This window comes from Oncorhynchus kisutch, linkage group LG23 (genome assembly GCF_002021735.2).
Source record: "Oncorhynchus kisutch isolate 150728-3 linkage group LG23, Okis_V2, whole genome shotgun sequence".
Taxonomy (NCBI): Eukaryota; Metazoa; Chordata; class Actinopteri; order Salmoniformes; family Salmonidae; genus Oncorhynchus; species Oncorhynchus kisutch.
The window spans coordinates 42,956,267-42,969,745 of NC_034196.2; the positions used below are offsets into that span (position 1 = coordinate 42,956,267).

Below are 13,479 nucleotides of genomic sequence, written 5' to 3' on the forward strand. Positions count from 1 at the left end.
GGACGTAAACACATTTGTGCACAACATTTTAGAGAAATAAGCTTTTTTGTGGAACATTTCTGGGATCTTTTATTTCAGCTCATGAAACATGGCACCAACATTTTACATGTTGCGTTTAGATTTTAGTTCAGTATTTTGGGTGAACCGTTTAGAATTTACAGCACTTTTTTTTGTACATAGTCTCCCTATTTTAAGGGAGCAAATTCACTGTATATTTAAAGTAGTAGAAAGTGAACTATTTGGTCCCATATTCATAGAACACAGTGATTACATCAACCTTGTGACACCTTTTCCTGTTTGTTTTGGTTGTGGTTCAGATGAGTTTGTGTATATAATATGCATTGTCCTTTTGAAAACCCCTTTAAGGAACTGTCATGCCAAACATATATGTGACGTGATAATAAATGGCAAGGAGATGGCAATATGGCAGAAACAGATCTGGATCCAGGATAGCGTTATATATTTATTTAACCAGGCAAGTCAGTTAAGAACAAATTCTTATTTTCAATGACGGCCTAGGAACAGTGGGTTAACTGCCTGTTCAGGGGCAGAACGACAGATTTGTACCTTGTCAGCTCGGGGATTAGAACTTGCAACCTTTCTGTTACTAGTCCAACGCTCTAACCACTAGGCTACCCTGCCGCCCCAGGGTAGCCTATATATATTTACTATCCATTGTTTTGTTACTTCTTGCATAGGGATTTGCTAGTTCTATTGAGGCTATTAAATGTACCGTGCTTTTCCTTTCAGAAACTGTTGGAGCTGAATAACCTTCACTCCATGGTGTCTGTGGTGTCTGCCCTGCAGAGTGCTCCCATCTTCAGGCTGAGCAAGACCTGGGCGGTAAGAGACCCTATGATCCAGAACGTTCTTTGTATCTTATCTTGTACTAGAACTGAATGGGAATGTAGTAGAGCAATAGTTCTCAACTGGTGTGCCACAAAACTTTCACTCATCTTGGATAAAAAAAAAATGTTTTTGGAACATTCACTTCTAAACGTGACCTGTGGAATGCACCGGGAATCTGATTTGGGAGCCTAGTGGCGGTCAGATAATAAAACATTAAATAGTTACATCTGTGTGTTAAATCCAGTGTGCCCAGGTTGCTGTTATATTTGTACCATTTTAAAGGGCCATGCATCACGAGCAAAGCTATTTGTACCATTTTAAAGGGCCATGCATCACGAGCAAAGCTATTTGTACCATTTTAAAGGGCCATGCATCACGAGCAAAGCTATTTGTACCATTTTAAAGGGCCATGCATCACGAGCAAAGCTATTTGTACCATTTTAAAGGGCCATGCATCACGAGCAAAGCTATTTGTACCATTTTAAAGGGCCATGCATCACGAGCAAAGCTATTTGTACCATTTTAAAGGGCCATGCATCACGAGCAAAGCTATTTGTACCATTTTAAAGGGCCATGCATCACGAGCAAAGCTATTTGTACCATTTTAAAGGGCCATGCATCACGAGCAAAGCTATTTGTACCATTTTAAAGGGCCATGCATCACGAGCAAAGCTATTTGTATCATTTTAAAGGGCCATGCATCACGAGCAAAGCTATTTGTACCATTTTAAAGGGCCATGCATCACGAGCAAAGCTATTTGTACCATTTTAAAGGGCCATGCATCACGAGCAAAGCTATTTGTACCATTTTAAAGGGCCATGCATCACGAGCAAAGCTATTTGTACCATTTTAAAGGGCCATGCATCACGAGCAAAGCTATTTGTACCATTTTAAAGGGCCATGCATCACGAGCAAAGCTATTTGTACCATTTTAAAGGGCCATGCATCACGAGCAAAGCTATTTGTACCATTTTAAAGGGCCATGCATCACGAGCAAAGCTATTTGTACCATTTTAAAGGGCCATGCATCACGAGCAAAGCTATTTGTACCATTTTTAAAGGGCCATGCATCACGAGCAAAGCTATTTGTATCATTTTAAAGGGCCATGCATCACGAGCAAAGCTATTTGTATCATTTTAAAGGGCCATGCATCACGAGCAAAGCTATTTGTATCATTTTAAAGGGCCATGCATCACGAGCAAAGCTATTTGTACCATTTTACTTGACTTTTTACTACTCGTGTATTTCTTTAAAATACAGTTCATTTGGAAAGTATTCTGACCCCTTGACCTTTTCCACATTTGTTACGTTACGGCCTTATTCTAAAATTGCTAAGAGATTGCTGAGGATTTATTTTTATTTACTACATTTTAGAATAAAGCTGTAATGTAACAAATGTGGAAAAAGTCCAGGGTTCTGAATACTTTCCTAAAAACACTAACATGTAGTGTGTGTGTGTGATGATGATGAAGTGCTTGTGTACGCAGTTTCTAAAGTTTTCCATTTTGATTTTAAGTTCCTCAGTTCTCACTAAATGCTCTTAGTCACAACTTCAGCACGTATCTAAGTCCCAGAGCTCATTTAGTTAACTACAGGGCTCATTTAGTTAACTACACTGGGTGGTTATAAACCCTGGTTATTAGATCACATTATTGACATGGCAGCCCATTCGCAGACGCCGCTACTTGTACTTTCGGAGGTGCTGAGCACTTATTACTCCGTCTCTCATATCCTGTCCTCAACAAAGCACCACAGCGATGGGGAGCCGAGCTGATCACACTTGATAACCCCTGGCTTTGATATGATTCTAATCAACACTATCACCCAAATGACCTCCGTTTTGCAGCCATCTTTAAACATGCAGTCTCATGCAGTCTCATGCAGTCTCATGTGTGAGACAGTGTGTTGGTGTTATCAGTTCGGCTGCTACGGTGATTTATTATCAATATCAAAGGTGAAGGAATAGAAAGTCCAGAAATCCAGAATAGAAATAAAAAATGACCACCGACTCAATATTAGGTCAAATATGGACTCAAAACATCTGGATGCTTCTTAGCACTACATTACTTAGCTTGTATTTGGGTGTTCGATACCATTTTTATCCTAAAGCGCAAATGTAAAAGTAGAGTTATGTGTTATATACTGCGACACTATAGACATAGAATTAAGCAATAAGGCCCTAGGAGGAACTACCCGGTTTATATTTGGATTTTAAGCTGAACGGCACCCTGACTCACCTATTGCTGCTCTTTTGACCCGAAGATCACTCGGCTACACAACTGATGCCCCCTGGACTGTTTCAATAACATGGTACCTCATGTTGTTTACCTGTCAGCCCCAGCCTAGAACTCAGGTCCTATATGTATCTAACTGACCCGCTCTGCCCATTCACCACCATTTACCCGTTGTTGTCTTAGCTCTCCTGATCAACACCTGTGATTGCTTTATGCCTCTCTAATGTCAATATGCCTTGTCTACTGCTGTCTTGGCTAGTTATTGTTTTATTTCACTGTAGAGCCCTCAGTCCTGCTCAAAATGCCTTAGACAGCTCTCTCGTCCCCACACACGAGGAGACCTCAGTCCCACTCAGAATGCCTTAGACAGCTCTCTCGTCCCCACACACGAGGAGACCTCAGTCCCACTCAGAATGCCTTAGACAGCTCTCTCGTCCCCACACACGAGGAGACCTCAGTCCCACTCAGAATGCCTTAGACAGCTCTCTCGTCCCCACACACGAGGAGACCTCAGTCCCACTCAGAATGCCTTAGACAGCTCTCTCGTCCCCACACACGAGGAGACCTCAGTCCCACTCAGAATGCCTTAGACAGCTCTTTCGTCCCCACACACGAGGAGACATCACCTGTCTTAACTTGTCCTTCCAGAGACGAAACCTCCATCGTCACTCAACGCCTAGATTTACCTCCACTGTACTCACATCCTACCATACCCATCTGTAAATTATGCCTTAAATCTATTCTACCACGCCCAGAAATCTGTTCCTTTTATTCTCTGTTCCAACGAACTAGACGACCAGTTCTTATAGCCTTTAGCAGTTCTTATAGCCTTTAGCAGTTCTTATAGCCTTTAGCAGTTCTTATAGCCTTTCTGGTGATGTAGAGGTTAACCCAGGCCACCAACAGGCGCTATCATGTGTTGACTTCTGTAACTGTAAAAGCCTTGGTTTCATGCATGTTAACATCAGAAGCCTCCGCCAGCCCTGATGTCCTAGCCGTGTCTGAATCCTGGCTTAGGAAGGCCATGAAAAATTCTGAAATTTCCATCCCCAACATTTTCCGCCAAGCTAGAACTGCCAAAGGGGGTGGAGTTAGGCTGCAGAGTTCTACCATGCTATCCAGGTCTGTGCCCAAACAGTTTGAGCTTCTACTTTTAAAAATCCACCTTTCCAGAAATAAGTCTCACTGTTGCCACTTGTTACAGACCCCTCTCAGCCCCCAGCCATGCCCTGGACACCATATGTAAATGATTTGTCCCCCATTTATCTTCAGAGTTTTGTACTGTTAGGTGACCTAAACTGGGATATGCTTAACACCCCGGCTGTCCTACAATCTAAGCTAGATGTCCTCAATCTCACACAAATGATCAAGGAACCTACAAGGTACAACCCTAAATCCGCAAACACGGGCACCCTCATAGATATCATCCTCACCAACCTGGCCTCTAAATACACCTCTCGTTACTACCCTGCATGAATCTGCAGGTAGCTAACCAATATTTGAGCATTTCTTAAATGCGTTGGACAGGATTACTTAGACATAGTAGAAGAACAGATAAAAGAACACCTTAATGGACATTTTTTTTATATAAATATTTATTTATTTATTATAATTTTCACTGTACTATGTATTACACCTAGATATTGTGTGTATGTACAGATATGTAGGCTGTGTGTGATGTTTTAAATGCGTTTCAGTCCTTGACTAATAGTGTTCTGTTCTATGTATGATGTCATGTTTCATGTGGACCCCAGGAAGAGTAGCTGATGCTTTTGCAGCTGCTAATGGGGGATCATAATAAATACCAAATATAAACAATAGCTTAAATGTAGGCTAATTTTGCTGGGAATGGCAATGAGGCGACTTTTTATTTTCTTTATTTTACCTTTATTTAACTAGGCAAGTCAGTTAAGCACAAATTCTTATTTTCAATGACGGCCTAGGAACAGTGGGTTAACTGCCTGTTCAGGGGCAGAACGACAGATTTGTACCTTGTCAGCTCAGGGATTTGAACTTGCAACCTTCCTAGTTTACTAGTCCAACGCTCTAACCACTAGGCTACCCTGCCGCCCCAATGACCCTTTTCCCCTACACGTTTCCATGGCAATTCCATTGTTTTGGTCGAGTTCGATTGACCTCTTTGCCGCATCTATATAACTGAGACTAACGTGTTTGCTGTGGCAGTCAATGAATTTCTGTGTCATTTCTAAACTGTTTATTCTGTTAAAGACCAAAGCAAAACATGGGCCACCAACAAACGTTCCTGATTTATCATCCGCATTGATTAGACATTCCTCCATATTTGATAGTCTCTTTAGAAGTGATTTCTCTATTTTCTCATAGTGGGAAGCTGAAGTCTTCACCATGCATATTTATCATAGTGGGAAGCTGAAGTCTTCACCATGCATATTTATCATAGTGGGAAGCTGAAGTCTTCACCATGCACATTTATCATAGTGGGAAGCTGAAGTCTTCACCATGCATATTTATCATAGTGGGAAGCTGAAGTCTTCACCATGCATATTTATCATAGTGGGAAGCTGAAGTCTTCACCATGCATATTTATCATAGTGGGAAGCTGAAGTCTTCACCATGCATATTTATCATAGTGGGAAGCTGAAGTCTTCACCATGCATATTTATCATAGTGGGAAGCTGAAGTCTTCACCATGCATATTTATCATAGTGGGAAGCTGAAGTCTTCACCATGCATATTTATCATAGTGGGAAGCTGAAGTCTTCACCATGCATATTTATCATAGTGGGAAGCTGAAGTCTTCACCATGCATATTTATCATAGTGGGAAGCTGAAGTCTTCACCATGCATATTTATCATAGTGGGAAGATGAAGCTGAAGTCTTCACCATGCATATCTATGATAGTGGGAAGCTGAAGTCTTCACCATGCATATTTATGATAGTGGGAAGCTGAAGTCTTCACCATGCATATCTATGATAGTGGGAAGCTGAAGTCTTCACCATGCATATCTATGATAGTGGGAAGCTGAAGTCTTCACCATGCATATTTATCATAGTGGGAAGCTGAAGTCTTCACCATGCATATTTATCATAGTGGGAAGCTGAAGTCTTCACCATGCATATTTATCATAGTGGGAAGCTGAAGTCTTCACCATGCACATTTATGATAGTGGGAAGCTGAAGTCTTCACCATGCATATTTATCATAGTGGGAAGCTGAAGTCTTCACCATGCATATCTATGATAGTGGGAAGCTGAAGTCTTCACCATGCATATCTATGATAGTGGGAAGCTGAAGTCTTCACCATGCATATTTATCATAGTGGGAAGCTGAAGTCTTCACCATGCATATTTATCATAGTGGGAAGCTGAAGTCTTCACCATGCATATTTATCATAGTGGGAAGCTGAAGTCTTCACCATGCATATTTATCATAGTGGGAAGCTGAAGTCTTCACCATGCATATTTATCATAGTGGGAAGCTGAAGTCTTCACCATGCATATCTATGATAGTGGGAAGCTGAAGTCTTCACCATGCATATCTATGATAGTGGGAAGCTGAAGTCTTCACCATGCATATTTATCATAGTGGGAAGCTGAAGTCTTCACCATGCATATTTATCATAGTGGGAAGCTGAAGTCTTCACCATGCATATTTATCATAGTGGGAAGCTGAAGTCTTCACCATGCATATTTATCATAGTGGGAAGCTGAAGTCTTCACCATGCATATTTATCATAGTGGGAAGCTGAAGTCTTCACCATGCATATCTATGATAGTGGGAAGCTGAAGTCTTCACCATGCATATTTATCATAGTGGGAAGCTGAAGTCTTCACCATGCATATTTATCATAGTGGGAAGCTGAAGTCTTCACCATGCATATTTATCATAGTGGGAAGCTGAAGTCTTCACCATGCATATTTATCATAGTGGGAAGCTGAAGTCTTCACCATGCATATTTATCATAGTGGGAAGCTGAAGTCTTCACCATGCATATTTATCATAGTGGGAAGCTGAAGTCTTCACCATGCATATTTATCATAGTGGGAAGCTGAAGTCTTCACCATGCATATCTATGATAGTGGGAAGCTGAAATCTTCACCATGCATATTTATCATAGTGGGAAGCTGAAGTCTTCACCATGCATATCTATGAGAGTGGGAAGCTGAAGTCTTCACCATGCATATTTATGATAGTGTTACCGTACGTTCCAGAGAAAGCCTGCTTCCCTCCATTGCTTTGTGGTGGTAGTTGCATTCGTTCTCATCTCTAACCCTGTCTCAAACTCTTTTTAAAGAGAGGAAAATTGGGAGGTCAGGAATGTACTGCCTACCATATTTGTATTTAATTATTTATCTAGGCAAGTCAGTTAAGAACAAATTCTTATTTACAATGACAGCCTACCCCGGCCAAACCCGGATGACACTGGGCCAATTGTGCGCCGCCTTACGGGACTCCCAATCCCGGCCGGATGTGATACAGCCTGGATTCGAACCAGGGACTGAAATGACTTCTCTTGCACTGAGATGCAGTGCCTTAGACCGCTGCGCCACTCGGAAGCCAAAGGCTTTTAGTCTTTTACAATCTCTGCTGTTGTTTTTTGGGGTGGGATTGGGGTCCTCACGATATATTTTGCTACCTTAAATATCATAGGCGGATCAAGAGAAAGCTCTGTAAAAGTCATCGGTTTTAAATGCTTAAGAAAATCTTGCTTCTGAACAGTGGATAATGCTGATCGTGCCCGTGTTTAACAGTTACTTAAATGTTTTGCTTCATATATATATATATAATTGAGTCTCCAATATAGATATTTGAATAACATTGAAACAAATCCAGTCATTGGTGATTGTTTTAGCCTTTTTTGTCTCCTCTTCTGTTGGTGTGGAGGCAGTGCTCTCAGCCCAACGGTAGTAGACCCACTCACTGAAGAGCTTTTCATGTGTTCTCCCAAGGTGCTCTTAACACTCTCACACACACACACACACACACACACACACACACACACACACACACACACTCGCGCACGGAGGCACACCACCCCCATTATTGCCGATGGATTCTGAAGTGGAATTTCAAAGTACTAGCTTAACCCCCAGGAGGAACACTGTTCGCACCTTCCAGCATTTTTATTCTGTCTGGCAGAACATTGTACATTCAAATCCTCACTACGTGGAGGATTGTGTCACTGGAAGCCCTGGTCAGCTCTAGGCTTCTTCCAAGCATATTACCTGAAGGACTGGTCAGCTCTAGGCTTCTTCCAAGCATATTACCTGAAGGACTGGTCAGCTCTAGGCTTCTTCCAAGCATATTACCTGAAGCACTGGTCAGCTCTAGGCTTCTTCCAAACATATTACCTGAAGCACTGGTCAGCTCTAGGCTTCTTCCAAACATATTACCTGAAACACTGGTCAGCTCTAGGCTTCTTCCAAGCATATTACCTGAAGCACTAGGCTTCTTCCAAGCATATTACCTGAAGCACTAGGCTTCTTCCAAGCATATTACCTGAAGCACTAGGCTTCTTCCAAGCATATTACCTGAAGCACTGGTCAGCTCTAGGCTTCTTCCAAGCATATTACCTGAAGCACTGGTCAGCTCTAGGCTTCTTCCAAGCATATTACCTGAAGCACTGGTCAGCTCTATGCTTCTTCCAAGCATATTACCTGAAGCACTGGTCAGCTCTAGGCTTCTTCCAAGCATATTACCTGAAGCCCTGGTCAGCTCTAGGCTTCTTCCAAGCATATTACCTGAAGCCCTGGTCAGCTCTAGGCTTCTTCCAAGCATATTACCTGAAGCACTAGGCTTCTTCCAAGCATATTATCTGAAGCACTGGTCAGCTCTAGGCTTCTTCCAAGCATATTACCTGAAGCACTGGTCAGCTCTAGGCTTCTTCCAAGCATATTACCTGAAGCACTAGGCTTCTTCCAAGCATATTACCTGAAGCACTGGTCAGCTCTAGGCTTCTTCCAAGCATATTACCTGAAGCACTGGTCAGCTCTAGGCTTCTTCCAAACATATTACCTGAAGCACTGGTCAGCTCTATGCTTCTTCCAAGCATATTTCCTGAAGCACTGGTCAGCTCTAGGCTTCTTCCAAGCATATTACCTGAAGCACTGGTCAGCTCTAGGCTTCTTCCAAGCATATTACCTGAAGCACTGGTCAGCTCTAGGCTTCTTCCAAGCATATTTCCTGAAGCACTGGTCAGCTCTAGGCTCCTTCCAAGCATATTACTTGAAGCACTGGTCAGCTCTAGGCTTCTTCCAAGCATATTACCTGAAGCACTAGGCTTCTTCCAAGCATATTACCTGAAGCACTGGTCAGCTCTAGGCTTCTTCCAAGCATATTACCTGAAGCACTGGTCAGCTCTAGGCTTCTTCCAAGCATATTACCTGAAGCACTAGGCTTCTTCCATGCATATTACCTGAAGCACTGGTCAGCTCTAGGCTTCTTCCATGTATATTACCTGAAGCACTGGTCAGCACTAGGCTTCTTCCATGCATATTACCTGAAGCACTGGTCAGCTCTAGGCTTCTTCCATGTATATTACCTGAAGCACTGGTCAGCACTAGGCTTCTTCCATGCATATTACCTGAAGCACTGGTCAGCTCTAGGCTTCTTCCATGTATATTACCTGAAGCACTGGTCAGCACTAGGCTTCTTCCATGCATATTACCTGAAGCACTGGTCAGCTCTAGGCTTCTTCCATGCATATTACCTATAGACTAATAGAAGGAACAAAAGCATATTTTTAAGTGTTGAGCCCTATTGCCATTTTGCCATGCGCAATGCCAAGCGTCTGTGTAAAGTTCTCCGTCATTGGACTCTGGAGCAGTGGAAACCCGTTCTCTGGAGAGATGAATCACGCTTCACCAAATGGCAGTCTGATGGACGAATCTAGGTTTGGCGGATGCCAGGAAAACACTACCTGCCCCAATGCATAATGTCAACTGTAAAGTTTGGTGGAGGAGGAATACCGGTCTGGGGCTGTTTTTCATGCTTAGGGCAAAGCTCCTTAGTTCCAGTGAAGGGAAGCAGTTTGGGAAGGCCCTTTCCTGTTTCAGCATGACAATGCCCCCGTGTACAAAGCGAGGTCCTTACAGAATTCCCAGCAGCGTTGCTGTTCTTGACTCAAACCGGTACGTCTGGCACCTACTATCATACCCTGTTCAAAAGCGCTTCAATCGTTTGCCTTGCCCATGCACCCTCTGAATGGCACACATACTATCCATGTCTCAAGACCCCCCAAAAAATACAATTTTCATTATTGAATTTCAGTAGTCCTGCATGTTGGAGCTCGAAGCCTGTTTTCACTGTACCCTGCAATCACACTTGCAAACCCTGTACATGTGACTATTAAACTATCTGGAAATCTTTCTTTAACCCCGTCTCCTCCCCTTCATCTACACTGATTGAAGTGGATTTTTACAAGTGACATCAATAAGAGATCGTAGTTTCCACCTGGATTCTCCTGGTCTGTCATGGAAAGAGCAGGTGTTCTTAATGTTTTGTACACTCAGTGTATGTGATTGTATATAAATGTAAGCAAGGTTTGAAATGATTGTTTTAGTCAAATATGATATTTGTTTCAAATCAAATCAAATGTATTTATATAACCCTTCGTACATCAGCCGATGTCACAAAGTGCTGTACAGAAACCCAGCCTAAAACCACAAACAGCAAGCAATGCAGGTGTAGAAGCACGGTGGCTAGGAAAAACTCCCTAGAAAGGCCAAAACCTAGGAAGAAACCTAGAGAGGAACCAGGCTATGTGGGGTGGCCAGTCCTCTTCTGGCTGTGCCGGGTGGAGATTATAACAGAACATGGCCAAGATGTTCAAATGTTCATAAATTACCAGCATGGTCCAATAATAATAAGGCAGAACAGTTGAAACTGGAGCAGTAGCACGGCCAGGTGGACTGGGGACAGCAAGGAGTCATCATGTCAGGTATTCCTGAGGCATGGTCCTAGGGCTCAGGTCCTCTGAGAGAGAGAGAGAGAGAGAGAGAGAAAGAGAGAGAGAGAGAGAGAATTAGAGAGAGCACACTTAAATTCACACAGGACACCGAATAGGACAGGAGAAGTACTCCAGATATAGCAAACTGACCCTAGCCCCCCGACACATAAACTACTGCAGCATAAATACTGGAGGCTGAGACAGGAGGGGTCAGGAGACACTGGACAGGGCCAAACAGGAAGGATATAACCCTACCCACTTTGCCAATGCACAGCCCCCACACCACTAGAGGGATATCTTCAACCACCAACTTACCATCCTGAGACAAGGCTGAGTATAGCCCACAAAGATCTCCACCACGGCACAACCCAAGGGGTTGTTCTTCTTGCGGTAAATTTTGCAGTCAATTAATTATTTGTGATTATGTTCCGGGCCCCTGACCATCCGCTAATGAAAAAAAATCTCCCCGCGGCTTAATCTAGTTGTGGATCTGTGGTTTACATTATAGGGGGCTTTAGCATTCTGGGGGTGGTGGGGGGCGGGGGGGAGTTTGAATAGTTGGCTTGTAGAACACCAAAAAACGTTAGTTACAGTTGCTTTGAAAACCCCCAAAAACATTGTCCACAAGCTGATTGCTTTTTGTAATTATCATCTATTGGGGATAACTGGGGTCAGAGCGTTCAGTTCCATTGTGTTCTCACCGTTTCCATCTAGAAAACCAGATGACAGATTTCAAGCCTTTCTCTTTCCTCACAGGGCTTTAAAAACATATGAACCCAGTACTGTCACTATATGAACCCAGTACTGTCACTATATGAACCCAGTACTGTCACTATATGAACCCAGTACTGTCACTATATGAACCCAGTACTGTCACTATATGAACCCAGTACTGTCACTATATGAACCCAGTACTGTCACTATATGAACCCAGTACTGTCACTGTATGAACCCAGTACTGTCACTATATGAACCCAGTACTGTCACTATATGAACCCAGTACTGTCACTATATGAACCCAGTACTGTCACTGTATGAACCCAGTACTGTCACTATATGAACCCAGTACTGTCACTATATGAACCCAGTACTGTCACTATATGAACCCAGTACTGTCACTATATGAACCCAGTACTGTCACTATATGAACCCAGTACTGTCACTATATGAACCCAGTACTGTCACTGTATGAACCCAGTACTTGTCACTGGCACTCAGCAGAGAGGTCTGTTCACTTGGAAAGGCTATGCCTGGAAAACCTGTGGTGCTTCGATAAAGACATCCAGAGAGAAGTGTAAAGCACACACACACACTCCCTGAATATCAAAACTAGATGAGTTGGCAGATTTCTGAAACAAAAATGTCTGTTGAAATGTAGAAATAAATGTAATTGTAAGATGCTGTTGATGATGATGATTATGATGGTAATAGCACAGTATTCCATCAGGCCGAATTGAAAACGAGTACAAGCATATATATACCAGGTGTACTTTCCAGAAAGCTGGCTGAACTCTCTGGCGGGTCTTTCCGCCCTTGGAGCCAGTTGGGAAAGCGCTTACATCCTCTCCTGTGATGTGGCCCCGACAACAATAATGAAAAATGAGTTTATGGGGCTGTATATTTGATCCCTTGTCGCTACCCCACTTGCCACGTTAATCAAGGACTTGACCACTTGCTCTGCCAATTCCTGGAAAGAAAATGACACCTCACCACCATGCCAGACGGCAGCTCCCACCCAGTAATTGGACAGAGGAATACAGAAAATGCAGAGTTTCACTGGAGGCTTAGTGGATATGCTGATGGCGAAACAGGTCTTTCAATACAGATTATTGTCGCTGTATGCAGTACAGCCCTCTACGCCATGCTTTTGGGTCAACTGAAACCAGTAGTGCACTAGTCAGCATGCAACTGTGCCATCTAGAAGCTGCAAATGGTGACACTTTTTTTTTTTCTTCCCCTCCTTGAGTCTTTTTAAAGGTGCACTAGGGTCACACCATATGAGGGCCACAGTATGTGAAGCAAACAGCCGACTGCTGATTTTGAACTGAGATTCTTTTAATTGTGCACCCACTTCTAAGAGATCTGAGTTTACTGTGTAAGTCGGTTTTAATAGAGTTTGGCTGTTTTTTTTGGGGGGGGGGTCAGTCGACAATAGTTTCCATAACTGTGTGTGTGTGTGCACATGTTCGTGTTTACTGGTAATGATGTCTGAGGTATAACGAGCCCATCCAGCTCCAGGTTGTTTTATATAATGGTGAAAATGACTCGCTCCGTGCCGGGACTGTTTGTGAGCCGTGAAATTTGGGTCGTTTTTGTTCCAGGTCATTTAGAACGGACGTGTAACATTTTGTTGGTTTTAAACATTAAAATTGGATTTCATGATGTCACAAGGGCACAGAAACAACGGTGTATTTAGGGTCACCGGGGCCAGTGTCATTGATTCAAAGAACTGTGTTTTTATTTTTT

General features: G+C 42.9%; 1 protein-coding gene across 4 annotated transcripts in view; it reads left to right on the forward strand.

The window, feature by feature from the left end:
* LOC109867880 (ras-specific guanine nucleotide-releasing factor RalGPS1) overlaps positions 1–13,479 on the forward strand; it is a 274,063-nt gene that overhangs the window by 92,372 nt on the left and 168,212 nt on the right. For all 4 annotated transcript variants that reach the window (XM_031803280.1, XM_031803282.1, XM_020457186.2 and 1 more), the window contains one exon: positions 751–843. In XM_031803280.1, coding sequence (XP_031659140.1) covers positions 751–843 — 93 coding nt within the window. The remainder of the gene's footprint in view (positions 1–750; positions 844–13,479) is intronic.